General features: G+C 42.8%; 1 protein-coding gene across 7 annotated transcripts in view; it reads left to right on the forward strand.

Moving 5' to 3' along the window:
* Positions 1 to 26,906, forward strand: part of PPCDC (phosphopantothenoylcysteine decarboxylase) — a 97,177-nt gene that overhangs the window by 15,967 nt on the left and 54,304 nt on the right. For 6 of the 7 annotated variants that reach the window (XM_030186662.1, XM_030186654.1, XM_030186648.1 and 3 more), the window contains exons 3-4: positions 14,654 to 14,749; positions 16,572 to 16,700. In XM_030186662.1, coding sequence (XP_030042522.1) covers positions 14,654 to 14,749; positions 16,572 to 16,700 — 225 coding nt within the window. The remainder of the gene's footprint in view (positions 1 to 14,653; positions 14,750 to 16,571; positions 16,701 to 26,906) is intronic. The other variant, XM_030186678.1, reaches the window with a different exon arrangement.

Raw genomic sequence — 26,906 nt, forward strand, 5'->3', positions numbered from 1 at the left:
CTTTCCTGCCCGGTGCCAGCGCTGACCCTGTTGCTGCTGCTGCTGCTTCTTTAAAATGGCTGCCGAGACTTACAACTGCGGCCTTGCAAGACTTCCTATGAAGAGAGGCTGAGAAGGCTAGGGCTTTTCAGCTTGGAGAAGAGACGGCTGAGGGGAGATATGATAGAAGTGTATAAAATAATGAGTGGAATGGATCGGGTGGATGTGAAGCGACTGTTCACGCTATCCAAAAATACTAGGACTAGAGGGCATGAGTTGAAGCTACAGTGTGGTAAATTTAAAACGAATCGGAGAAAATTTTTCTTCACCCAACGTGTAATTAGACTCTGGAATTCGTTGCCGGAGAACGTGGTACGGGCGGTTAGCTTGACGGAGTTTAAAAAGGGGTTAGATAGATTCCTAAAGGACAAGTCCATAGACCGCTATTAAATGGACTTGGAAAAATTCCGCATTTTTAGGTATAACTTGTCTGAAATGTTTTTACGTTTGGGGAGCGTGCCAGGTGCCCTTGACCTGGATTGGCCACTGTCGGTGACAGGATGCTGGGCTAGATGGACCTTTGGTCTTTCCCAGTATGGCACTACTTATGTACTTATGTATGTACTTATAAGTCTGGGCAGCCATTTTTTAAAAATGATGCTGCAGCAAGAAGGTCAGCGCTGGCAGTTGGCAGGAAAGATGGGGGATTTTTCATGCTCTGAAGAATCCATTAGACCACTAGGGTGGCTTCAGGTATGTGCTGGGGCCCTGTGGCTTGGGGGAGGAGAGGCAAACAGATTGTGGCCATGCATAAAGGCAATAGCAGGGAGCCCTGCCTGAATTTAACAACCGGCTCTTGCGAGCTGGCTACAGCACACCACTGGCTATACCCAACTGGATACAACATCCTCCATTCTCCAAGACTTAATAAAAAAGGAGGAGGCCTAGCACTCGTATATAAAAGCTTTCTGCGCATATCCTTAGTTTCCACAGGGATGTTCCCAGAGCTGGAATACGTGCTATGTAAACTCCACGACCATTCCAAAGTAGCTAATCAGATGGCTCTTTTCTGATTTATCGTCCACAAGGAGCTTGGTCCAAGTCCGAATCTACCATATTGGAGGTCATTTCATCTGCAATGGCCCAATTTCCCAGAATAGTCGACCTGGGAGATCTAAACGTATACCTAGAGAATGACGGAGTCAACAATTTTCATAACTTCAAATCATTCTTGAGATCAACTGAACTCACTAATCATGGGATAGGTCTAACCCATGAGCAAGGCCACACCTTAGATTTCCTTACTTCTTATCAGAAGTGTAGCTAGGTGGGGCGCAGGGGGAGTGGTCGCTCCCCTAAACAGCTAATTTGAAAAAATGGCGCCTATGCGCCTCGTTGCAATATTTCTTTCTGCTTCCTCCTTCCCTGAAGCTTTCTGTGCATGGGCGTAGTTTTTTTGGGGGGGCCCAAACGAGTGCTACTTTTATCTGCATCATCGGGATAAATTCTTGTCCATGGAAAAGCAGTGTGCACCAGTTCTTCCGCGGAGCCTTGCACTCATCCTGCGCGTTGCAAGGCTGAAAAGCTCCTCCTCTCTCTCTGCCGCCGGCCTTAGTCCCACCCCCTCTAGCATGAAGAGTGTGCGTCAGAGAGAGGACCAGCATGCAGCAGCAGTGCATAACCTATGACGCGGCTCCAGCCACGGCCACCCCGTCCCGCCTCCCCAACGGCAAGAATGACCTCCATCTACCTATTGCCAATTTTCCTCCCTCCAGCTCCCCGCGGTCTGACGGTGCTTGCTAACCTATCTCAATCGCTGCTGGAGAGGCACAGGAGCGATTGAAAGGAGCTGCCTCTGTGCCTCGATCTTCCTTGTGACGTGTCCTGCCCACGCGGAACAGGAAATTGCATAAGAGAAGACAGAACACATCACACGGAAGATCGAGGCAGCATCTTTCAATGCTGCAGTGCCCTTGCCAGCAGCGATTGAGGCAGCTTAGCAAGCACCATCAGACCACGGGGAGTAGGAGGGTCGGAGGGAGAGACTCTGGAACCACGGGGGGGGGGGGGGGGGGGGGAGGAGAGATAAAGCGAGAAAATGCAGGCGAAAGGGAGGAAGAACTAAGTCCAGCTCTGCTGGAAGGGGAGAGGGAGAGATGGACAGGAAGAGGTGCTGGAGGGAGAGGCAGAGGGATACATAAATGCTGGATCAGCTTGGAGGGTGGGAGCAAGGGAAAGACTGATTGGCTGACTGACTAGGTAAGGAAAGGGGGAAAAGACCCTGGAGACCTAGGAAGGAGACATACTGAACTGTGGGGGAGGGGAGTGGAATGAAAGAGGGAGACATCCTGGCCCCAGGGTGGGGGAAGAAGGGAAGAGAGAGGAGAGTGACAGGGAAACAAGAGATGTGAGATATGGAGGGAAAGGGATAAGGACACAAAGGTGCACCACTGGATGGGGAGGGGACTTAGTGACACAGAGGGGCAATACTGATCACAGCAGGGGATAGGGAAAAAAAGAGAGGGAAATGCAGGCCAAGGCAAGACAAAGACAGATGGGAAACTGCTGAATTTAAGGGCTGGATTGGAACATTTTGAGGGCAGATGCTGAAACTGGAGGAAGGATAGGGACAGGGCTGCAGGTGGTAGAAAGGACGCATAAGGACACAGGAGGATGGTGGACATGGTGAGGGAAAAAATATCAAATGGAAAGAAGACACTGCATAAAACAGAAGACAATGGGACCAAAGCGAATAGAGTAACTAAATGCTCAGACAACAAAGGTAGAAAAAAGTATTTTATTCAGAATTTATTAATTGGAATATGTCAGCTTTAAAAGCTATCTGTGGAGATCACGTGACGCCATGCTGGAGAGAGGACGCATGTAAAGCGCTCTCCGACCTCGATCTTCGCCCCCCTTAAGATTCGGGCCATTTAAAACCCTAAAAAACGAATCTAAACAGCATCGGAAGGGAGATTGAAGGCCTGGCAATAGTTTGCGGGAGCCGGGTATAGAAATGACAACAAAAGCAAACGCCAAGGAACGCTTGCGACAGAAATCAGCGGATCCAAAGATGGCGGCCTCACCCAGCATGATTGGCTCCTCGGTCTCATCCACGTGGGTCGCTGAAATAACGGCTGAAATGACCATGGTACTGGAAGAGCTTCTGGAAAGAAGACTATCACCCATAGACTCTAAATTAGAGAAATTACAAACCCGCATGGAGGACTTGACGCGGGAATGTGTGGCGTTCCAGACCCGAACAAGTGAAGTGGAAGATCGGGTCACAGAAGTGGAAGTCGGACAGAAACAACTCCGGGAACAAATAGAAGCGATGGAACAAAAAATTGAGGACCTTGAAAACCGGTCCCGAAGAAACAATTTACGATTGGTGGGGTTTCCCGAGGCCATCGGAGGCAGAGATCTGGTGGGGATTTTAGAGCGCTGGCTCAATGCGAGAGTAAAATTTCCGGACACCATCGGACCCCTAAGAGTGGAACGAGCCCATCGACTAGGCGTACGTCGAGATCAAGCTACTAAACCACGAGTTATAATCTTGAAGGTGTTAAATTTCGCCCACAAACAGATGATCCTGCAAGCCGCGAGGAACGAGAACACCCTGTAGTACAAGCAGAAGAGGATTCTTTGCTTTCAAGACTACTCGGTGGGTGTAGCAGAGAAAAGACGTTCCTTTTCCTCAATCTGCTCCCAATTATTTAACTTGAAGGTCTGCTTCGCGCTATTATATCCAGCGCGATTGAGAGTCACCCACAACGGGGGAAACCCATTCCTACGAGTCGGTGGAGGAGGCGAAGGAATTCCTACAGCGGCTGGAGAAGGGAGAGGTGACCGGAACCAGCACTGCTTCCCCATCTTAAACAGAAACTGATCAGCACATGCAAGTACTGTTTGGGGAAGTTAAATGTCAGTTTAGATCTCCAAGTTTGAGGGACTTGGACGCTGCAAACTCTAGTTAGAAAGAGAAGACCTGGAGAAGAAGCAAGTGCAGCATCTCCAGACGTGAGAGAAGAATTGTTTAAGACATGTTATTTTTTCTATTTTTCCTTCATCTGTTTGTAGTTGCTGGGGATAATAGAGGGAGATATAGTTGGGGTTGGGTCTGGAGGAGTGAATGGCTGAAAGCAAAAGCAATACTTGTATGGATGAAGTGCAAATAAGGGGTCTTTCAAAACATACTAAACGAGTCTTGGTTAATGTAATGAGAGGTCGTATAGGGGGTTCCCCATTTTTTCTTTTTCTTTCATCTTTCTTTTCCTTTTCTAAAAGGTACTATTTTAATGATGGTAAATGTAAAGAACTGTTATACAGGGTTATGATGTTAATGTTCTGACCAATGCAGGGGGGGAGGACTAGAGGCTTCAAAAGTGATTGGTTCCCTATTGAGGGACACAAGTCTGGGGGAATGGGATATGAGATGGGAAGAGGGAGGGAACAGGCAAATGAGGGGGAAAGGAGGGAATTAGAGGGGGGTAGACGGTCAACCAATGTACTGGGGAAAAGAGGGGATCGAGGGCAAGAGCTGAATAATGAGCGATGGCAGGAATGGAGGGGCATAGGCTGGGATGCCCTTCTGGGAGGAAAAATTGGTTTTGTAGAGAGGCAGACACGATACAATTCATCTGCGGATTATGGTTAGATGTGTCACCTGGAATGTGGGAGGCATCAGCTCACCGATTAAAAGAACAAAAATATTGCAGCACTTGCAGAGACATAAAATAGACATCGCTTTGCTGCAAGAAACGCACCTTAGCCAAGAAGAACACACTAAGTTAAAGACGTAGTGGGTGGAGGAATGTATTTCGGCAGGAGCACAGGGGAAGAAAGGAGGGGTGGCGGTGTTAATTAGAAAAGAGGTGGCAGCGGCAGTCCGACTTCTTAAAGGAGATCCAAAGGGCAGATATCTGTTGGTGGAGGTGGAGATGGCGGGTCAAACGATCCTAATTTGTAACTTGTATGCACCCAACCAATATGATAAGCAATTTTACAATCAAGTAATAGCCCACCTTCTCCAGCACTCCAAGACTTACACACTAGTAGGAGGAGATTTTAACACGGTGTGGGATCCCTCAATAGACAGCTCCAAGGGGCAGAGAAGTGATAACACGGCGTCCAATAAGGGCCTGAAGCGACTGGGACAGATGTTGGACTTAGTAGATATATGGAGAGTCCTACATCCTGGTGAGCGGGATTATACCCACCATGCACGGGCGCATACATCTCAAGCTAGAATAGACTACATACTCACATCAGAAGCCATGTTTGGAGGGATAAAAGAAGTAAATATAGGGCCTTACACGATATCAGACCATGCATGGGTATATATAGAGTGGAACATGGGAGATACGGGATCTAAGGATGGCTCTTGGCAGTTTCCACTAGAGTTGTTTAACGATGGGACATTCAGAGAGAAATTAAAGGAATGATGGGAATATTATATGACCCTGAACACACAACATATAGGAGACCTGGTTTTGTTTTGGGATGCAGCAAAGGCAGTACTCCGTGGTGAAATAATTAGTTATTATCACCATGTGAAGAAAGCCCGAAACAGGGAAATTTTGCGTTTGAGTGCATTAGTTTGTCAAGCCCAGAAAGCATATGGACAGAGACAAACAGACGCCCACCGCAGCAAATTCTTAGAAACACAGACAGCACTCAACGTGCTACTACATCAGCGGCCATCTAAATCCCAGTTGTACTATAAGTATCAGTTACATAGATTCGGCAATAAGGCAGGGCGCCTGATGGCTAGACTGGCTAACCCACGGGGCAGTAAAAGGCAAATACTCCAAATATGGGGAGAAAAGGGAAAGATAGAGAGTAAGACGGAGCAAATCTGCCAAACTTTCGCCGCATTTTATGGTAAACTCTACGCGAAACCAGAAGACCAAGGACTACCAGAGTCTATGTATTTAGATAATTTAAGCTTGCCATCCCTCAGTCAACAGGACAGAGACAAACTGAACAAGCCGATTGAGGTGGAGGAAGTGTTGCTGGGGATAGCACAAGGGAAACGGCAAAAAGCACCAGGCCTGGATGGGCTAAGAATAGAATTCTATAAAATATTAGGAGAGAGCATTGCCCCGACCCTGACCAATTATTTTAATAGAATGATAGATATGGAGCAATCACCGGATGGTCTGGCTCTGGCGCAAATAGTGGTGCTACCAAAACCGGGGAGAGACCTATTAAATCTGGAGTCATACCGTCCGATTTCCCTTCTAAATGTGGATTTTAAACTGTTGGCAAAAATAATGGCAAACCATATGAAAAGAGTGCTGCCAAAGTTAATACATGAGGCACAAGTGGGCTTCGTAGCAGGCAGAGTAATAGCTAAAAACCTCAGGAAAATCATAGCGGCCTTGGAAATGCAGAGGCGCAGGAACGCCCAGTCTTTACTTATTAGTTTTGATGCTGAAAAGGCTTTTGACAGAGTACACTGGGCGTTCCTGTTCGCGACGCTGGAAAAATATGGGTTTAGCGGCCGGTTTATGGCGGCAGTACGGACCCTGTATCATAGGCCGAAGGCAAAAATAAGAGTCAATGGGGTGGAATCGGAGGAGTCCTTGATACAACGGGGAACTCGACAGGGGTGCCCCTTGTCCCCGATGCTGTTTGTCTTGACTCTTGACCCGTTGATTCGAGAGATAATAGACAATCTGTTGGTAAAGGGGATGCAAATGGGACGTTCAGTATTCAAAATAGCGGCCTTTGCAGATGACCTCCTAGTTATGATTACGGAACCATGGGCATCCCTCTCAGCGTTAATGGAAATCCTGAAGGAATATGGAGATTATGCAGGCCTTAAGTTGAATCTGGCAAAATCGGAAGCACTGGCTTCGTCACTAATAGTCAGGCAGCTATGGAATCAGGATTTTCCCTTGGGATGGGCAGACAAATCATTTAAATATTTAGGAATCAGATTGACCATGGAATTAGAGAATTTATATGAGATTAATATAAACACCATGGTGGATGAGACTAAACGCCAGTTAGAGAAATGGGAAGGTCTCCCATTGACGCTGAGAGGCAGGATAAATCTAATTAGAATGGTAATACTCCCGAGATGGTTATATCTCATGCAGACGCTCCCCCTGCGTGTACTGAAGAGAGATTTGACTAAAGTCATGAGAGTATTTAGTAGGTTTTGCTGGGCACAAAAGAAACCTAAAATGCAAACTCCGTTATTATTGGGAGGATGGGGTCATAGAGGACTAGGATTGCCAAATCTAGCCGGATATAATCAGGCATGCCTATTAAGGCATATAGGAGACTGGGTTGGCCAGACTAATATATTTACACCGCTAGATATAGAAGAAGAATATTTCGCCCCCTATGACATGGTCACTTTGCTGCATCTAAAACAAGGCCAGCTCCCGGCCCACTTCAAACGTTGTTCTTTGCTTCAACCGCTGAAGGCGGCATGGAGGATGATGATTAAAAGGTTGGGAGGGAGTGCCACAACATCAGAGCTCTTATCATTTAGGGGGAGCCCAAATTTTGAACCAGGTCAAAGTAATTTGGTATTTCTCAGATGGGAACAACTAGGAATTACAAGAGTGGAGCATTTATTAGGAGCCGCAGCGTCTATTATCCCGTTTGAGGAATTACAGGCAAAGATTGGGACTGCATGGGGAGACCGATTCGCTTATGCACAAGCCAAACACTAAATCTTAGCCTTGCACCAATCAGACTTACGGAGGAAACTAGGGGGTAAAGTACGGACATTTTTCCAACCCATGGAGGTGACGGGTGTGACAGTATCAAACATATATAAAATGTTGCAGAAGCGAACCCCACCACATAACTTAAACTATATAATACAAAAATGGGAAAAGGAATCGGGAGCCACCGTAGCGGGATGGGACATTGGGGCAACATTGGCACATATTCCGGCCCTCACTATAGATGAGAGACTTAGAGAATGTGGATTCAGAGTGGTGGTGAGGGCCTACATGTCTGGACGACAACGGGGACACATAGGCGGCACAAGGGAGGAGAAGTGTGTTAAATGTGATCACATACCCCACACTTTATATCATGCCTTTTGGGGATGTCCAAGAGTAAAAGCTTTTTGGGGAGAGATCCAGAGATTTATGTCTTTTATAGTAAAGAAACCCATGGATGGAACCTGGGATCATTACGTGCTAGATACACAAACAGCATTCCAAACACAGGCTGGGGGGGGGGGGGGTGGATAGAATATGGTGTCGCAAAGTATGTTTGGTGGCTAGAAAAAATATTTTACAAAATTGGATCTCATCAGACCCGCTGGCTTACTGGCATTGGAGAAACCAAGTGCACGAGTTGGCCACTTGGGAAGCCAGGGAAGCAAAGGGATCTCCGAAACGGAAAAAGAGTTTTGTAAGGATCTGGGATCATTACATACAGGAACTAAGCCCGCAAGGACGAAGTCTGCTTCTTAATTTGCTGTAACCCTGATATGGGGAGTGATACTCCCTACAAAACCGTCCCCCAGTTAAGGTTGACACGCAGGGAAGGGGAGGGAGGTACCCCTGGGCTATCAGAGCCCAAGCCCAGAGGGGGTATAGGAGGTACTAAATGGGTACTGAGTCTATAGATTATTCGGATGTATGATTACCAAAGGATTGGGAGGTGGGGCGGGAGGGGGAAGCTGAGGGGAAAGGGGGGGGGGGGGGGGGAAATTAAAAGTTTGAAGTTACTGTTCAGAATTGTATTGGCTTATATAGCATAATTCGTTGATGATTTAGTCCAGCGAAATGTATTGTGTGATTAATATGCTAAATGCTAATAAAAACTGTTTAAACATAAAAGCTATCTGTGATATTTTGCATTTAAGTTTCAATTCCAGTTCCTTGTGTCATATCTGTTGTGTTCTGTTTTTTTCATGTGTGATCAAGGTGCAGTATTCTGTTAGCATGTAGTATTTGCAGTCCTTTTTGTTTTGTTTTTTTCACTAGGTAGTGTATTGGTGTATTAGTGCCCGGTATAATATTTGCAGTGCTGCCGTTTCACGCATAATGTTATAGCTCATCCTGTCCTTGGAGTTTGGCAAGGTTCTCAGTGTGTTTTTGCACAAGTTTGTGTATAGTGTTTGAGTGGAGAGATTGTGAGTTGGCCTTACTGAGGTGGCACCAAAAGATCACAAAGGTTTTAGAGCCTAAATCGTGAGACACTACCTCTTGAAGGATCTTTAAATAGTTTAATTGTTCCATAGGCATGTTGGCTGAGGGCAGGTAGGATGTGTAAAAGAGAGGCAGACTGACTGCAGGCCTCTATGGATGTGTAGGCATCATTTACAAAATCAGGATTTGAATACATTTGTATGATTTGTTGTCATCTCCGCTTCACTCTATTTTTTTTTTTTGGGGGGGGGGGGGGGGATATGGAGTTTGTAATACAGAATAGAAGGTGCAGAGTTTTGCTGAGATTATATCTGATCTTGTTGAGAATCCAGATTTCACTCTGGAGTCCCACACAAAAGAATTTGTTGAATGATGCTATCAGTTATAATGTTGGTTTTTACCTGATAGCTGAAACTAGCTGGAAGGGGATGATTTCTTTATGCATAGAAGGCCCTGCTGTCTTACATTGCTAACTTAAAACTGAGTAGGTTGAACTCAGAGTCCTATCCTTTCACCATCCTTACACCATCTGTGTAGGAATGTGTAACGGTGCAGCTTGTTCCAGTTTCCCAATAGTAGGTATATTGGTGCTCCAGAGCCCAGTGTACTATATATAGCACTGTCGTCTGATAGGTGGGTTAGGGCTGTTATGGTGTGGTACATTTTGTGTTCTAGGGCAGTCCTGGAGTACCCCCTTGTCAGTCAGGTTTTTCAGGATATCCACAATAAATATGCATGACATTGATTTGCATATACTGCCTCCATTACATGCAAATGTTTTTCCTGCAGATTCATTGTGGATAGCCTGAAAACCTGAATGGCAAGGGGATACTCCTGGACCACTTATGGAAACACTTCTCTAGGTCCCACTGTAATATTTATAGCACTGCCTTTTCATAGGTGGGTTAGGGCTGTTATGGTGTGGTAAGTTTTCAGTATAGGTTTTGGGTGTCCTTTTGCAGTGGTTTGTGTTATTTCACAAAGTGTCTAGCCCTATTTGAAAGTAGGCTCTTGGGCAAGGGCCATCTTTGGTAGCCCTTGTCACCCAAAATAAAAATGCTTCAGACTAGTGTTCTTCACATCCTGTAGAGTCACCACACAAACAAAAGACCATCTTGATTTAAACATGGTGTCTAGCAGTGGAAGGACTGGGTGTGCTGTTCCCAAGGTGATGGTCTCAATTTGAATAGTTTTATTTGAAGTTAAGACAGGTTGCCTGCTCTGGCCAGTCCAGGGACCTCTTCTGCATCCTGCCTCCTGATGTAACTTACTGTTTCCTTGTAGGCAGGACGCAACAGAGACAGCCTGTATTAATCATTGCCCGTTACAGCCCTTGAGCAACAACACAAACACTGCTGTCTAGCTGACACCAACTGGCGCCTATTTTATAAAAGTCTGCTCCCCCTGAGATCAAAACCTGGCTACGCCTCTGCTTCTTATCCACCAACCTGATTGGATCCTCTACATGGAATCCTATACCTTGGTCTGACCACGTCCAACTGGATTTTATTCAGTTTCTGGAACGACTAAAAAACTCCCTCACCCTTGATAACCTCACGCAAGAATCCGTAAAAACGGTCTGGGACACCAAAGTCACTACAGTCTTAAAATAGCACCAATCACTTCCAAAATGGTTAAAACTACTAGAAAAGCACCCTGGTTCTCAGAAGAGTTATCACAACTAAAACAAAAATGCAGACACCTCGAAAAGAAATGGGGAGAAAGCAAAGCGCCTGATGACACATCCAAATGGAAACTCTCCTTTCGTCATTACAAACTGACTCCAAGCGAAAATACTGCAGCACTCTAGTGTGCCAGGACACCCTTGACAATAAAAAAAAAACTGTTCACCCTAGTTAGGAGCCTAACTTCTATCCACTTTCCTGATAAAGAACAACAAACATGCCCCTCTGCTCGAGCTCTAGCTGACTACTTTGAAAACGAGGTCGATCAAATTAGAGCTGACCTAGCGAAACAATCCAATAAACTCAAAAGACTGTGACTCGGGAGTCACCTCCACCCAAGATTCAAATTGGGAATCAAAGCAAACCAACTATGGGAATCCTTCCAACCACTTTCAGCTGAAGACGTAAAACCACTACTACTAAAATGCTAACGCTCACACTGCTCCCTAGACCATTGTCGGGAATTCTTGTTCCAAACCACCCCAACAGAGGTGATTTAATGGCTAACAGATTGCCTTAACGAGTTACTAGACTCTAGCTCTCTTCCCTCAGATATGGGCAAAATCGTTCTCACTCCATTCTTAAACGGTTCAGGATTAGACACTGCCTCTTCAGCAAATTATCGCCCAGTTGCAAGTAATACCATGCTTCACAAAAATGCTTGAAACATATATCAGTAAACTAATCTCCAAATATCTGGACACATTCTCCACATTACACCAGTCCCAATTCAGACCAGCACATAGCACTGAAACCCTTCTCTTAGTATTAACAACGTACGTCAAACAATATCTAAGCAAGGGGGAGCAAGTTCTTTTCAGTTCGATATCTCAGCAGCATTCGAAGTAGTGGATCACGCAAAGCTGCTGGAACATCTGAATCAGATTGGAATAACGGGACCATCCTCAAATGGTTCAGTGAATGCCTCTCCGACCGAAGTTACTCAGTGAAACAAAACAAAATCCTCTCCAAATACTGGATTCCAAAATGTGGGGTTCCTCAAGGGTCCCCGCTCTCCCCTATCTTGTTTAACTTCATGTCCTCCCTTAGTTCTATACACCTAGGCTCAGGAGAACTGTTATCATACGCGGACAACATCATGCTCCTTCTACCCCTGACTTCTTCACACCCTGATCCAACTCAACCAGCAACGATCAGGATGCACACCATTTAGATCTGGCCCCTCACTAACAAACTAAAACTGAACACCCAAAGGACGAAGATTATCTGGTTCCGGAATCAAGGAGTTGAGGTTCCTACCTTAATAACATTACCCAACATCATCACCTTCCCAGCTGAATCAGAAGCCAGAGTTCTTGGTCTTCCTGGATTCCTCCCTATCACTCACACCCCACATCACCCAACTTTGGAAGAAAACAATGTTTTTAAAATGAGGCAGTTTCATCTAGTCAGGGCACTCTCTTGATTTAAAAAGCCTTCATGTTCCTGGTACAAATGCTAATCCTACCACACCTGGACTATTACAATGCCCTATTCACTGGCATTAAGAACACACGCATAAAAAAAAACACAGAACACAGCGGCAAGGCTTATTTTCAAACTAAATAGATTCACCATTGCTTCACCTTACCTCATTAAACTACACTAGTTACCAATAGCTGAAAGAATTAAGTTTAAAATTGCCTGCCTAGTCTTCCAGCTACTTCAAGGCGCTACCTCTGTGCTCCTGATTAACATCTCAGCTATCTGGATTGTTCACTCCAGCAGACTAAAACAACTGATCCTAGCTTCACCGTTTAACAAGGGAATACGATCGCATAAGATCTTTAACTAGTTCTTCTCTGTGGCAGGAATCTCAGTATGGAACTCACTCTATCAGTGCGAAGAATAACTACCTCTGCTTCTGGGGAAAGCTAAAAAACACCTTCTTCCCAAAAACTACAACATAATACTATTCATCGATCCCCTAACGAAATCAGGAACATTCAATTTCAACATAGACTATAACCATACCTTATATTGCTCTATAACACTACAGCTAACCAATAAGTATGTATTCATCCAATGTCCTACCTACAAATCTGTAACGTTTGTTCCATTTTATGTTGTAAACCGCACTGAGCCTGATTAAGAATGTATTCATCCAATATCGTACCTATAAATCTGTACCTTTTGTTCCACTGATATTGTAAACCACACTGAATCCTAAATAAGGGGATATTAGCGGTATATAAGACCTAAATTGAATTGGGAATTTCAGAAAAAACTTTTTCACGGAAAGAGTGATTTTTATTTTTATTTGGATTTTGCTCACACCTTTTCAGTAGTAGAATATCTTCCCTGAAAAGGTAGTGGACACAAACTGTGAAGAAATTCGAGAGAGTGAGATATACATTGAGGATCCTGAAAGAGACGGGAAACCAGTGTTAAGGTCTTCAGTTCAAAACAGCAGCAAAATGATTTTGCACTTAGTAGTATGGCCAGGGAAGTGGGGGGGAGGGTAACCTGTATGTAGCAGATTTACATCTGTAAAAGAAGGGATTGTGGGGGTTGTAACTTGTATGCAGCAATAATTACAACTCTAAAGGAAATGGATAGGGGATAATTGGCATAGGAATGACAATTACAGCTCCAAATTATAGTACTGGGCAGGGGAAGAAGACTGTAACCTGCACAGAGCAGCAATTATAAACCTAAATAAAGGTGGTGGGGGAGGGGAAGAAAATCCACACACGGCCACAGTTACAACCTAACCACTTTAGGTAGCAGACTGGATTGACCATTTTGGTCTATGTCTGCTGTCATCTAATATGTTACTATATATAATACAAATAATTATTAATTTACAGTACCCCTATGTAGGTATAGCTTATGGATTATTTTTGCTCAGTAGGTGGCAGTATTACTCTTTAGTGAAAGTTATGCAGCAAAATAAACTTTGTATTTAAAGAATAGAATTGTTTGGGTTTATGCCGACTGCTCTCCTGTTGTAGAGTACATGCAGGGCAGTGCCCAGTGGCATTTAGGGAGGAGATTCTGGCTTTTTATGTCTTTCTACTTATGCCCGATATTCTTGGACTTTCTTGTTCCCAGGTTCAGCACATAGCTTCTTGTAAGTGATGGTGGTCACAACTTTGGCATCTCTGCCAGCGGTTTATTTGCATAATGCAAATGAAGGTAGAAATAGAAATATCAGTCAGATTTTCCTATGAAATAGCACGTCTGCAATTAAGAAAGACTAAATAGGTGTTTTCCCTAGGATTTTTTTTTCAAGGCTTAGAATAATTCTGCATCATTTCAGATAAAAGGATGATGGAAAGAAACAATAATATTATTTATTGCATTTGTATCCCACATTTTCCCACTTATTTGCAGGCATAATGTGGCTTACAGAGATCTGTTATGGCATCGCCGTAACAGAGAAGAAATACAATTGGTGTCACAAAGGGATAAATGAAGATAAGAGGATCAGGTTATGCAGCTATACAGTATTGAAGTTTTAGGACTTAACTGTGCCTCAAATCAATCTTGAAACCTCTGCTAAAGGGCATGTGTGTTCTTGGTGGTGGTGTCACAGTTGTGCGCCTGTCTTTGCTCCTGTGTCTCCCCCTCCCCCATTTTTGGTCCGTTCTTGTTTTTGCTAGCTGTCAGGCGCTTGTGGTTTATAATATATATAGAGATGTATAGCCAGATGTTGGCACCAATGAATGTGATACAGTTTCATATGTGAAACCTTGTGAATGATGACCCATATTGTTTGAAGTATTTAGTAACAGGAGGAAATGACCTAGCAAATGCATGATATCAGTGTGCATGGGACTGGTGTGGAGGTGTTCAGAATAAAGGAGGGAAGCAGCAGTAATTTTAATTGTATCTCTGTCTTCTTGCTAACTTTGCTAGGTAGATGTGCGAGTGGTAACAACTGAGTCGGCAAAGCATTTCTATAATGCCCAGGAGATCCCAGTTCCTTTATATAGTGACTCTGATGAATGGCAGGTCAGTAGCTCCATTTTCCAGCACCAGGTGAAGAGACAGCAAGGTTCAAATCATGGTTCTTCCACTGACATTCCATGTGACCTTGGGCAAATCACATCATCCTCCATTGGTTTAGGTACAGACTTAGGGCCTTATTTACTAAGCTGTGTTATGGCAGTGATGTGCAGTGTTTACTAGTAATGCAGCTTAATGCAGGATATTTTTCAACCAGAAAGTTAAAATAATTGTCCCCTGTCTGTTTTAAAAAATGTAGTGTGATCCCTAGAGTTTAGTGGGATGCAGGAATGACCCCCAATCACTCCTGCCTCAGCAGTTCCCTTATGCAAAATGGCACCCTTCAGGCCCCTATCAATAGTAAAATATAACACACAAATGCCCACTTTTACCACTGGGTTGTAAGTAGTCCCCTTAGATTGTAAGGCCCTGTGGGCAGGGAGCTAACTACTGTAAGTTAATACAATTCCCATGCATTCAGATTTGGAAATGCAGATATCCTTGAGTCAGTGCATTCATGCTGCAACTCTGCCATCTCTCCATCCATGCAGCAGAACTACATCATCCCAGTGCTGTGAGGAATGCGAATCCGAGGGTTGCCATTTCATCAAGCTCTCACCTCTGTCATTTGGAGCTTTAAACATGTTTGTCTTTATTATATTTAGGTAGCCACCTTAATTGAGCAAGATTTTAAAACTCTTGAGCATTCGTGGGTAGTTAACCCACCAGAACAGAATATGTGTATTTAAATTTACTCTTTAGTTCGACTATAATAACCTTGTGCTGGCCCAATAGATTTCTCATGGTTTTATGTTACCATGACGTTCTCCATGCAGTACTAAATAGAAGAGACCAGCATTAATCAGCAGTTGGTGTCTCGATTCTGAGCCTGTGATACTGGATTTCAGAAGGAGTCTAGATGCACAGCTGCCAGCCTCAGGACTAGGAACAGTGACTGGGTCTAGAGCAGGGGTTCTCAACCCAGCTCTTGGGAGACACCTAGCCAGTCGTGTTTTCAGGATATCCACAATGAATATGCATGAGAGATTTGCATACCCTACCTCCATTGTATGCAGATTTATCTAATGCATATTCATTGTGGATATCCTGAAAACCCGACTGGCTTGATGTGTCCCGAGGACTGGGTTGGCAACCCATGTTTAGGGAAAAGAATCTCCAAATATTGTGAAATAAAGGAATTCCAATACTGGTTTAGAGTGAGCTGAAATTAAAAGTAGAAAGGAGGACCTACTGGGCCAAGTAAGACTTTCTTCATATTTACTCCCTGTGCCCTATTGATGTCCAGTGCTACATGAGCAAGGTTTATTTATGCAACAGATAACTGTCAGCCATACTTCATTGTGATATGACAGTTACCCAGTGACCAATAGCTACCATTTTCATCAGCAGGTGGCCATATGGCCATCCAGTTGTGATCATACAAATGGATTTGATTGTTACAGGGAGCCATATGATTATCAAGATTCAGAGGGATTTATACTTCTTTGCATCTACATATTTTAGAAATAAGACCCAAGTTTTAAGACCACTCTCCAAATAAAATCCCTATCGACTGTTGTGATACTAGCAAGCTCTGTTTGAGTGCAGTGGATAACATCTGTTGATACCACTGCTCTAGGTGAGTGCAGTGCTTTCCAGTCCCAATGGATACATTTTGTCAAAAAAGTCATGAGATTTGTTTTCTTAGTTTATGCTAAAGAGCCTTATTTGAGTTTAGTTACTACTACAGAGCCCATGTACTTGTGGGGAAACCTCATTACTGAAGTGCTGCAGCATACTGGATAAGGAAACTATGCTTTGTTTGTAGGTGTGGAAGCAGAGGACTGACCCAGTCCTACACATTGAGCTGAGACGCTGGGCTGATCTGCTGCTGCTGGCTCCTCTGGATGCAAATACCCTGGCAAAAATATCCAACGGTATTTGTGATAACCTTTTGGTGAGTGTTTCACTGTCTCACAAAGCCTCTTTCCTTCTCTTCTTTCTGTGGTTTTGTTTTATGGTATACCCACACATCTGATTTGTCTCTTATTCATATTCCTCGACTCTCTGCCTGTGCAGCTTTCTCTGTTACCATGCTTTTTAAAAAAAAAAAAATTTTCAAATATCCTATATGCAACTTGGCTTTTTATTACAGAACAGTTGGTTTAATCAATTTTCTGCAAAATTGTTAATATCATTGGCACATGAGTCATATCTTCCTTGTCTTCCCAGTCCTGAACCTTGCCTAGCATGCTTTATGCCAAGTATGAGCTAGATCTTTCAATTCTTTCGCTTAAATCATTATTATTATTATTTTAGCTATGGAGATTTTTCACATTTTGTAGTAGATCAATTTGAGTGATTCATTTTTTGTGAAAAATTCAAGCTTAGACTATTAGCAAAATATCCAGTTTTTCTACTTTACTTTTTGGTTTATACTTGCATTACAGTGACTCATTCAAGCCTACTTCCTGTAGGGATATTTTTGCATTATGAGAGTGTTTAGATAAATAGCTCTCATTTGGTCAGTAATCAGCAGAAATCTTATTTGTCAATTAGTATTTATGGGCTGTGCACTGTTAAAGAGCAAGTTACCTTTCATGGCTTCCTTGTTTGTCAGGTGAGAAAAAGAAATTCATCCTCCCCACTAAGAAAAAAAAAAGGTGGGATGTGGCAGTGGTGTTTTTCTGTAGTTACACAAACAGGATCAGGAAATAATGCAGCCTGAGGTTTTGAAGCCTTTTTCACTCTGCTGAGTGTACTAGCATACACAGGCAACCTCAAGGTCTATATTTTACTGATTTTATTCTAGTGGTTAAGCTGGGGACTTCTGGGATTTTCTCAGTTTCACAGACTGATGCAAGTGGGATTTATCTGGTAGTCTCCAGGTGTTTCACAGCTCTGTGCTTTATACATGAAGATATATTGACATGCCTCCAAGGAGCAGCAGAGGTTGCTATATAGATAATTAAAAGTTAGAAATCGACAGAAGAGAACAGCTTCAGCCAAGAGCTTGCAAATGATACACTTTTAAATGAACAAGGTAGTGCTTTTTTAAGTGGCGGGCTGTAATAATCACTCCAAGATTTAAAACTGCTGTTCATGTGGCTCTTTCCTAATTGTCATTGATCCTCCGCTCACTTTTCACCTAGGAGCCATTTTACTAAAGCTTAGCACTCTAATGGAATTAGCGCAGTGCTGGCTAAATGGTAAGAAATGCACATTGAAAAAGGAAATGCAACCCTACATATAAAGTCCAAACAGGAAACAGAGGGATGCACAAGTAACCTTCCAGTCCAACCACAGAGATGTAGATAGTGTAGATTATATTTTATTGATGAATATCTGTGAATGTGCAAATAGATTCAATACGGACCCATGTTTCTGCATGCAGCGTCTGCCTTAGGAGTGATGTATCTTGTGCTGCTTTTTCACAATTTGTCAAAAAACAAGCACCTCATGTTCAATGGCTGCGAAACTGTCCTATTATGGACCTCGCAACCAATTGGCAATGCTAACGCTACTGAGTTGTGCAAGAAAACCATAATTGAGTCTACTAGCATATTTACAGATATTCATCAATAAATTATTATCTACATTATCTACGTCTCTGGTTGGATTGGAAGGCTACTCATGCATCCCTATTGTTTTCTGTTTAAATGCTAAGAAGCCCATGTTATACCTGTGGGCTTCTTAGCATTTAGCACACGCTAATTCTTGTTAGCAAGCACTAAGCTTTAGTAAAAGGGTCCTTTAATATTCTAAAACTTCACAGCTATATTCTTCTTTCCTTTTAATTGAAATTTCAAACAATGAATTGAGAAAAGATGAAAAATTTACCCATACATACTAAAAGAAACAGTTACACAGGAAAACAAATTCCATTTATTATTTTATTAACTCTGTATCAATGGTATTAGTGCACTATTATAAAAATAAACTAAAAAATCAAGGAAAACATCAGTAAGGAAAAAATGTAATTGTACATAAGTATTGCTATACTGGGACAGACCGAAGGTCCTTCAAGCCCAGCATCCATAAAAGAAAACTACTTCCTCTGAAATTAATACAAACAGTGGGTGGAAAGATGGTCACAAGATAAAAATCTTTATTGAAACAATCGCCCAATGTAGTCCACGTTTCGCCCTAACAAGGGCTGCTTGGGGGTGTAGTACTAAAAACAATCAAAACAATACTTCTGTTGGAATTTAGCTCAACCATCTTTTCTTTTAGTTCTTTTCAGTAACTGTGGACTGCTTTACTGGGACTGCTAGTGTATGTAACACCACCAATATTGGTGTGTGGTAATGTTTTCTGAGTAGTGCCACCAATTTAGTTTTTCTCCTACACTTAGTGGCACCGCAGCTTTTTTTATAGGAATGGATTGCTGATCCTCATGCACATAAACACACTTTTTTTTTTCTTCTTATATACAGACTTGTCCAAGCATTTAATATGTGCTTTATTTGGATTATTTTTAAATTTAGTATGCTTATGTTTTAGGGCTGAATTTTGATTTAAAAATTTTAATTGCAATTAACGGTGGGGTATAGCTAGTAGTCCATGGGGGGGCACACCCATTTCCTTTCCCCCCTTCCCCCTGCCACATTAGATATCATGTCTTTGCCGGTGGGGATGCCAAAACCGTACCAGTTGAAGAAATCCAAAGCAGCCCCCCTCCTCTTTGTGTTGCCTCAGGAGCGAGGAAGCCGGTGGGGTGTCTCCAGCTGCTGATGCCAACACTCCCCGAACATGCTCAGTTCATGCACAAACTGAGCATGCTTGGGGAGGGCAAGCATTGGTAGTTGGAGGCAGCCCGCTGACTTCCTCGCTCCTGAGGCAGTATGTGGAGGAAAGTGGTGGCTCAGGCAGCATATTTCTTTGGCTGGCGGATCTTGAGTTACCCCACCAGCCATTGAACAGGTACTGCAGCTTTGGAGGAGACCCAGTTCTCTAAGTCCCTCCCCTCCTCTGTGGCTGTGCCACTGATTAAAGGCCTATCTTCCTTTCTCCCTTCCTGTCCTTTATCTCTCTTCCCTGTTGTCCAATACCCCTATGGTTATAAAATGGTCTCTAGCATAGGCGCCCCGTATAAGAGGCTTGGGGAGGCTAAGCCTCCCCAGCCCAACCCTGACCATCTTGTGTTTCTTCTGCTGCCCGCCGTCTCCATCGTCATTTTTACTGCACTGAAGAGTTCTGCCTCGGCACCGGCAATTCAGAGTCAGCCTTCTGCCAGCATCGGGGCTTTCTCTTCAGGCATGTCTCACTCCCTCCCAGCTCTGCAGAAAAGAGGAAGTTACGTTAGAGTCCTGGACGCCCCTGAGGAGAAGCCCCGACGCTGGCAGAAGGCTGACTCTGAGTCTCTGAATTGCCGGTGCCGAGGCAGAACTCTTCAGTGCAGTAAAAATGACGACGGGGGAGACAGCAGGCAGCAGAAGAAACAGGGAGAAAGATGCAAGACTCCCAAAATGAGTGGAAGTGAGCCTTTGTAGCCCAGTAAGTAAACAAGGAAGCCAATTTGGTTAATGTGTTTCCCCAGCATGACATCCTCACTGCCTTCAGCCCAAACAAAACAAACAAACTTTTGAGCTGCTGCATCCAGGTTGTTCTTGATTGTTGATCGTAACAAGGCTAAAGCTGGGGCACATGGAATCACATTTTAATGTCATCTCATTTGTAGGAATTAGCATTTTAGATACACAACTGGATTATTCTGTTTTTAGGCATGTTTCAGGGACAAGTGGTTTTATAGGTCAAAATAAAAATAAATATATTTTTTAATGCAGATCTCTTTTGTTTAAACATAACTAAATGGGCTATAAGCCCCTAATGGTGTATTAGTTTCTGCCCAGTGTAATATTTTTGGTACAGTAAAGTTCTGAGTGTGTTTTTCCACAAAGATATGCATAGTGTTTTGCAGTTGAGCGATTATGGTTAGTATATGCTTTGAGCAATCACTTTATTCTTTGACATATGATACATATTTAATATCTAAATTTAATAAAAGTATTGTGACTTTTATTTTTATTTATTTTTTTCCTGTGTGTTATCAGACAATTATGGATTTAAGCTCCACCCCTGGCCCCATCCCTAACTCCACCCCCTTTAGCCTCCCCAAACAGTTGGGCCACCGACCGCCTATGGTCTCTAGTTTGACTTTGGTAATTTGCAGTAAAATACAATAAGACCCATTCACACAGCTTACAGTACAGTGACTGTACCTGCTTATTTCACATAACTTGAGATATGTTTTATGATTCGTAATCCCCAGATTCTGTAAAGGTCACCCAAAGCTGAGCACACAAATTTGGGTGTGGATTGCAGATGCGTGTGCAAACTATTGTCACATCTGTGCTTAAATTTCATAGCGTTCAACTCAAGGGGGCGTGGCAACGGGAGGGGCATTGGCGGATCAGGGATATTCCCAGGAATTAGGCACCATATTATAGAAAACTTGGATTTCCATGTCTAACTGCCATCAGTTGGGTGCGAGGACTTACACCAGGTTTCAACAGGTGTAAGTTCTCGCTTCTAGAGTTGAAGCACTGTTCTTTAAAGGTAGCTTAGGCACCATTTATGAAATTGTTACTTAGCACTAACTATGGGTGACGTTAGCTGAATCTGGCCTAATGAATGTACATTGTTTGTGTATGCTATTGTCTTTTACTTCTGAATGTCCTAGTTCAACTTCGTCCAAGTCTCTCACTGTTGATCAGCTCAAACTTAAAATGCCTGAGTGCTGCATCTTTCTGTACTTTCTGCTGAAAGCTGTGAATTCGAGGTCATGCTGATCTACAGCAAGGAGCGCACTTCCCCTCCCTGACAGAGTTGGTGCCACTGACTCTACATCACAAGGACACTAAGAATGTATACACAGTTTGAAAGCGAAGATGTGTTGAGGTTACTAGACAAATCAATGATAAGACCTGGGTCTTGGAGAAATTCCTGTGGCAAAATGATGGCTACAATCTCCTGTAAAAGAAACTTTGGACTTGTTATAAGATGCTGTGTTCCATAACATTCAGGTAGTGTGTTACATTCTATGTAAACAATGCAGTAAGACAGAAATTAGCTGAAGTTGCAAGCTGCATGATTTGGGAGGGAATTGATGCCCAATACATTGTACAAAAAGGTATATATGTCACTGTTGTATTGTATTTAGGCAAGATACGGTTCTGAAATGGTGAGCTGTGAGATGGATATTAGGGAGGTTGAATGAGATAAAAAAAATACTAGCAAAAAAAAATGGTTGGAGCCATAGAGTAAGGTTTGGCATAGAGAGAAAACACAAACTAGAAGTGGTAAATATAAAGTTAAGAGTGAAAGAGAAGACAGTCTTGGAGAAATTTGAAAACAAAGAGGGAGATGTTAAACTGAAGTTTGAAAGTCTGTGTGGTGGTGGAGCTCCTGTGTGTTGGAACAGATGAGAGGAGACAAGATTTGAGAACTGGTGAAAACATAAGGTATAGAAACAGAGAAAATGGCAGTAGGTAAGGATCATATGGCCAATATACTCTGCCCATCCATAGTAACTACTAAATCTAAAATCCTTTCCCCACCCTTGGAGATCTTCTGTGCTTGTCCTATGCTTTTTAAGAATTTGGATACAATAGTCTTTGTCTCCACCACCTCCACTGGAGGCTCTTCCACACATCCACTACCATTTCTGTAGAGGAATATTTCACTAGATTATTTCATCTACCCCCTTTCACCCTTACCCTATATAACCCCTTTTTCCAGAACTTACTTTCAAAAGAAAGAGGCCTGCCTCCTGTGCATTATACCATGGCTGTATTTAAATGTTTGTCATATCTTCCCTTTCTCAGCTTTCATCCAAAGTGTACATATTGAGATCTTTAAGTATATCTCCATATGCTTTATGAAGACCACTTGAGCATTTTAGTATCCACTAGAGAATGACACGGGGATAAAATCTGGCCCTGTCTCCATCCCGGCCCCGGCCCCATGGGCTCTGTTCTCATCTGCAGAAGCCTCGAACACTTATGATTTTATATTTAAATCTGTTTATTAAAGTATAAAAAGGAACAATATGCTGTGCAACTGTTGTCTAAATTACAAATAGAGAACAATAATAACAATGAGCAGCTATAATAAACGCTTCCACCACCACCCTCTACCCTTCCAACTCTAATAATATCTGACTTCTACTACCGCAAGGAATCCTAATCCACCCTGTTAAAATGTTCAGGGGTACAAAATACAACCCATTCTGTATACCCTAGAGGGGAGAAATATGCCCAATGAAGCACTGCTATGATTTTTTTAAAATCTGTGGATTAATAAGTCATCAACAATTTCAGGATTCAGTCTAGCTCTCCTGCCTTCCACAGTCCTTCCTGTAACAGAAGATGTCTTCTTAGAAGATGTGCTGGTAGCAGGATGTACAGGATCCCCCATGCAAATTTTGCTAGCTGTGGCCAGCATGTTTGCTTGTTTTTCCAAAAAATAAAAATATTGTAGTCTGCATCAAATCAAACATAAATAAGCATTGGCTTAATGTAGAATTGCATATTTACTTAGCCTGTTTGGTTTTTAAATGTTTTTATGGACTGGGTCTGGATAATATAATGTGACTTCTAGAATTCCTTAATAGGTCATATTTGAGAAGCACTCAAAGATTCTCTTGATTTTCCTTCAATGAAAAAATGTAAAATACATATCTATTTGGGAACGTTCATTCACCTATCAAAGTGCTAAAATATGGAATGGTATCCCTGTTCAGATTCAAAAAATATCATCCTATATAAATTTTCATAAGGCACTTAAAACTTACCAAGCAAGAAAACAAACTATGTTTCTTTTCTCATGAGAGAGTTACAACAAAGCTGCACAGGAGTGCTATCTCTGAGTACTTCTCTAATTATGTCTTCCCCTCTATCATTTTTTATAGACTTCTACCATTACGCAGCTCAAACATTTCTCTAGTATTAGTTTCAACCACAATGTAGATAGTTATTAGTTTCGGCCACACTTGATCAAGATTATTGGACAGGGCTAAAGCAACATCATACTGATTAGCATGGTCCATTTCGCCAGCAACCATTTATCTATGTTCCAGACCTGATAACAGAAAAAGCCCCTAAACCACATTTTTTAGTAAACTTCTTGCAGGGACAGTTGCTTCATGTTCTTCTTTCTGCAAGCCTGTCACCAGAGCTCATGAGCCTCTGGGTCACACAGAGGCCATAATTATTAGGTCTGACAGCTTCAGGTCTCTGGGCCTGGCTTTGGAAAGGCCTAGGTAGGTTCATTATTTGCAATGGTTAAAGGTGGAATATAAACTGCATAATGCAAGGTAATACAACACTGATAATGCTCCAATCCTGACACCACACTTTATTTACTACTGACCTCTTTTTGCCTCCCACTCAATCAGTTTCAAAACCAGTTGGTCAGTTTAGGGTCCATACCAATGGTGTTTAATTTATTTATAAGTTATTGATGTGGAATAGTGTCAAAGGCCTTGCTCCTTTTGTGTTCCACTGCTTGTTTGTAATTTGATTAATTATTGTTGTCTTTTACCTATTTCTTGTCCTTGTTGAGTTTGGTCTTATTGTGTGTTTGTGTTTATTGGTTCTGTATCCTCTATTTGTTTTCCACCATGCCTTGGGTGAAAAAAGGTGGTTGAAAGATCCCAATAAATAAGATACTCTCTTCTTCAGGAAATGGGCCTGGCTCTTCTCCCAAGCCCTTAATGTTAAAAGTAACTAATTAGCTAGTAAGCCACATGAGGACTAACATCAGCTCCTCTAACTGCAGCAGGACCTGCTTAAGACACACATACCTCTTCTAATTCCATATGCAAGTAGTCCTTAACTTAGTCACGCTTATCTTCTGTCTAAGCTTCTGTCACGCTATCCTATCTATCTACGGTGGTTATTTTAGAAGCTCTGTTCTTGTTTTGGATGTCTGAAAACTGACATTTAGACGTCCATGTTACATGGACATCCATATTCCAATTTTCTAAAGGCAGGATAAGGACATCTAACACTGCAATACATCCGTATGGCAAGGGGGCATGGTCTGGGTGTGTTTTGGGTGGGTCCAAAATATGGATGTTTAACTTCGATCATAGAAGTGTAAGGGATACCCAGGTCTAAAAAGATAGACGTTCATATCTAAACCTGGTATCTGTCAAGACCAAGTTACTTTAATTTATTGGACTCAGTTCTATGTGGCTTACATTGAGTTCAGTCAGAATTACAAATGGAAGTTGGATGTACAGATAAGTCAGTCGGGTTTACAAATGCAGATGTACAAACAGAAGTCGGATGTACAATTCAGATGTACCAATAACAGGTCAGGGGTGCATGAGTGGAGAAGAGAGATAAAGAGATAAAATGGTAGTGTGATTGGTCTGGGTATATTTGATGTGCTGCTAGGTTGCATCGATTATCACAATTTTTATGTTCAGAATTTTCAATCTGCCAGATGTAGATTGGAAGATTCCGTCTGCGGAATCGGAAAGAAGTAGAGGGATCGTGGATGCTTTCCAAAGTGTTTTGCTCAGACAAATGGTGATGGAACCCATGAGGGAGGGAGCGACACTGGATCTGGTGCTCACAAATGGGGATAGCGTGTCAAATATCCGAGTGGGTGCCCACCTGGACAGCAGTGACCATCAAACGGTTTGGTTTGATATAACAGCTAAAGTGGAGAGCGGCCACTCAAAACTCAAAGTCCTGGATTTCAAGCGTGCTGACTTTAGTAAAATGGGGGAATACCTGAGGAAGGAGATGATGGGCTGGGAGGAAGTACGAGAAGTGGAAGGACAGTGGTCCAGGCTGAAAGAAGCTATAAACAGGGCCATGAACCTTTATGTAAGGAAAGTAAATAAAAGCAAGAGAAAAAGGAAACCGATATGGTTCTCCAAGCAAGTGGTTGAGAAAATAAAGCTAAAGAGTTGGCGTTCCAGAAATACAGAAAAACTCAAGAAAAGAAACACATGGAAGAATACCGGATGAAACTGAAAGAAGCCAAGAGAGAGATACGACTGGCAAAAGCGCAAGCGGAAGAACAAATGGCTAGAAATGTAAGGAGGGGTGACAAAAATTTCTTCAGGTATGTTAGTGAAAGGGGAATGACTAAAAAGGGAATTGTGAGACTAAAAGATACTGCAAACCGCTACGTGGAAAATGATGAAGAAAAAGCAAATTTGCTAAATAGATACTTTTGTTCTGTTTTCACAGAAGAAAATCCTGGAGAAGGACCGCGATGGACTGGAAATAGTACAAATGAGAATGAAGTGGATAGAGCACCGTTCACAGAAGAAAGTGTGTATCAACAACTTGAAAAGCTAAAGGTGGACAAAGCCATGGGACCGGACGGGATCCACCCAGGGTATTGAGGCAGCTCAGAGAGGTTTTAGCGGGTCCTCTTAAAGATTTGTTTAATATATCCTTGCAGACGGGAAAGGTTCCGAGGGATTGGAGAACGGCAGATGTGGTCCCTCTTCACAAAAGTGGTGATAGGGAAGAAGCTGGAAACTACAGGCCGGTAAGCCTCACTTTGGTTATTGGAAAAGTAATGGAAGCGATGCTAAAGGAAAGGATAGTGAATTTCCTGGAAGCCAATAAGTTGCAAGATCCGAGACAACATGGTTTTACCAAAGGGAAATCGTGCCAAACGAATCTCATTGAGTTCTTTGATTGGGTGACAGGAGAATTGAATCAGGGACGAGCTATGGACGTAATCTACTTAGATTTCAGCAAAGCTTTTGACACAGTTCCCCACAGGAGGCTCTTAAATAAACTGGATGGGCTGAAGATAGGACCTGAAGTGGTGAACTGGATTAGGAACTGGTTGACGGACAGACGCCAGAGGGTGGTGGTGAATGGAATTCGCTCGGAGGAGGGAAAGGTGAGTAGTGGAGTGCCTCAGGGATCGGTGCTGGGGCCGATTCTGTTCAATATATTTGTGAGTGACATTGCCGAAGGGTTAGAAGGTAAAGTTTGCCTATTTGCGGATGATACTAAGATCTGTAACAGAGTGGACACCTGGGAGGGAGTGGAAAACATGAAAAAGGATCTGAGGAAGCTAGAAGAATGGTCTAAGGTTTGGCAATTAAAATTCAATGCGAAGAAATGCAAAGTGATGCACTTAGGGAATAGAAATCCACGGGAGACGTATGTGTTAGGCGGGG

This window comes from Microcaecilia unicolor, chromosome 1, assembly GCF_901765095.1.
Source record: "Microcaecilia unicolor chromosome 1, aMicUni1.1, whole genome shotgun sequence".
Taxonomy (NCBI): domain Eukaryota; kingdom Metazoa; phylum Chordata; class Amphibia; order Gymnophiona; family Siphonopidae; genus Microcaecilia; species Microcaecilia unicolor.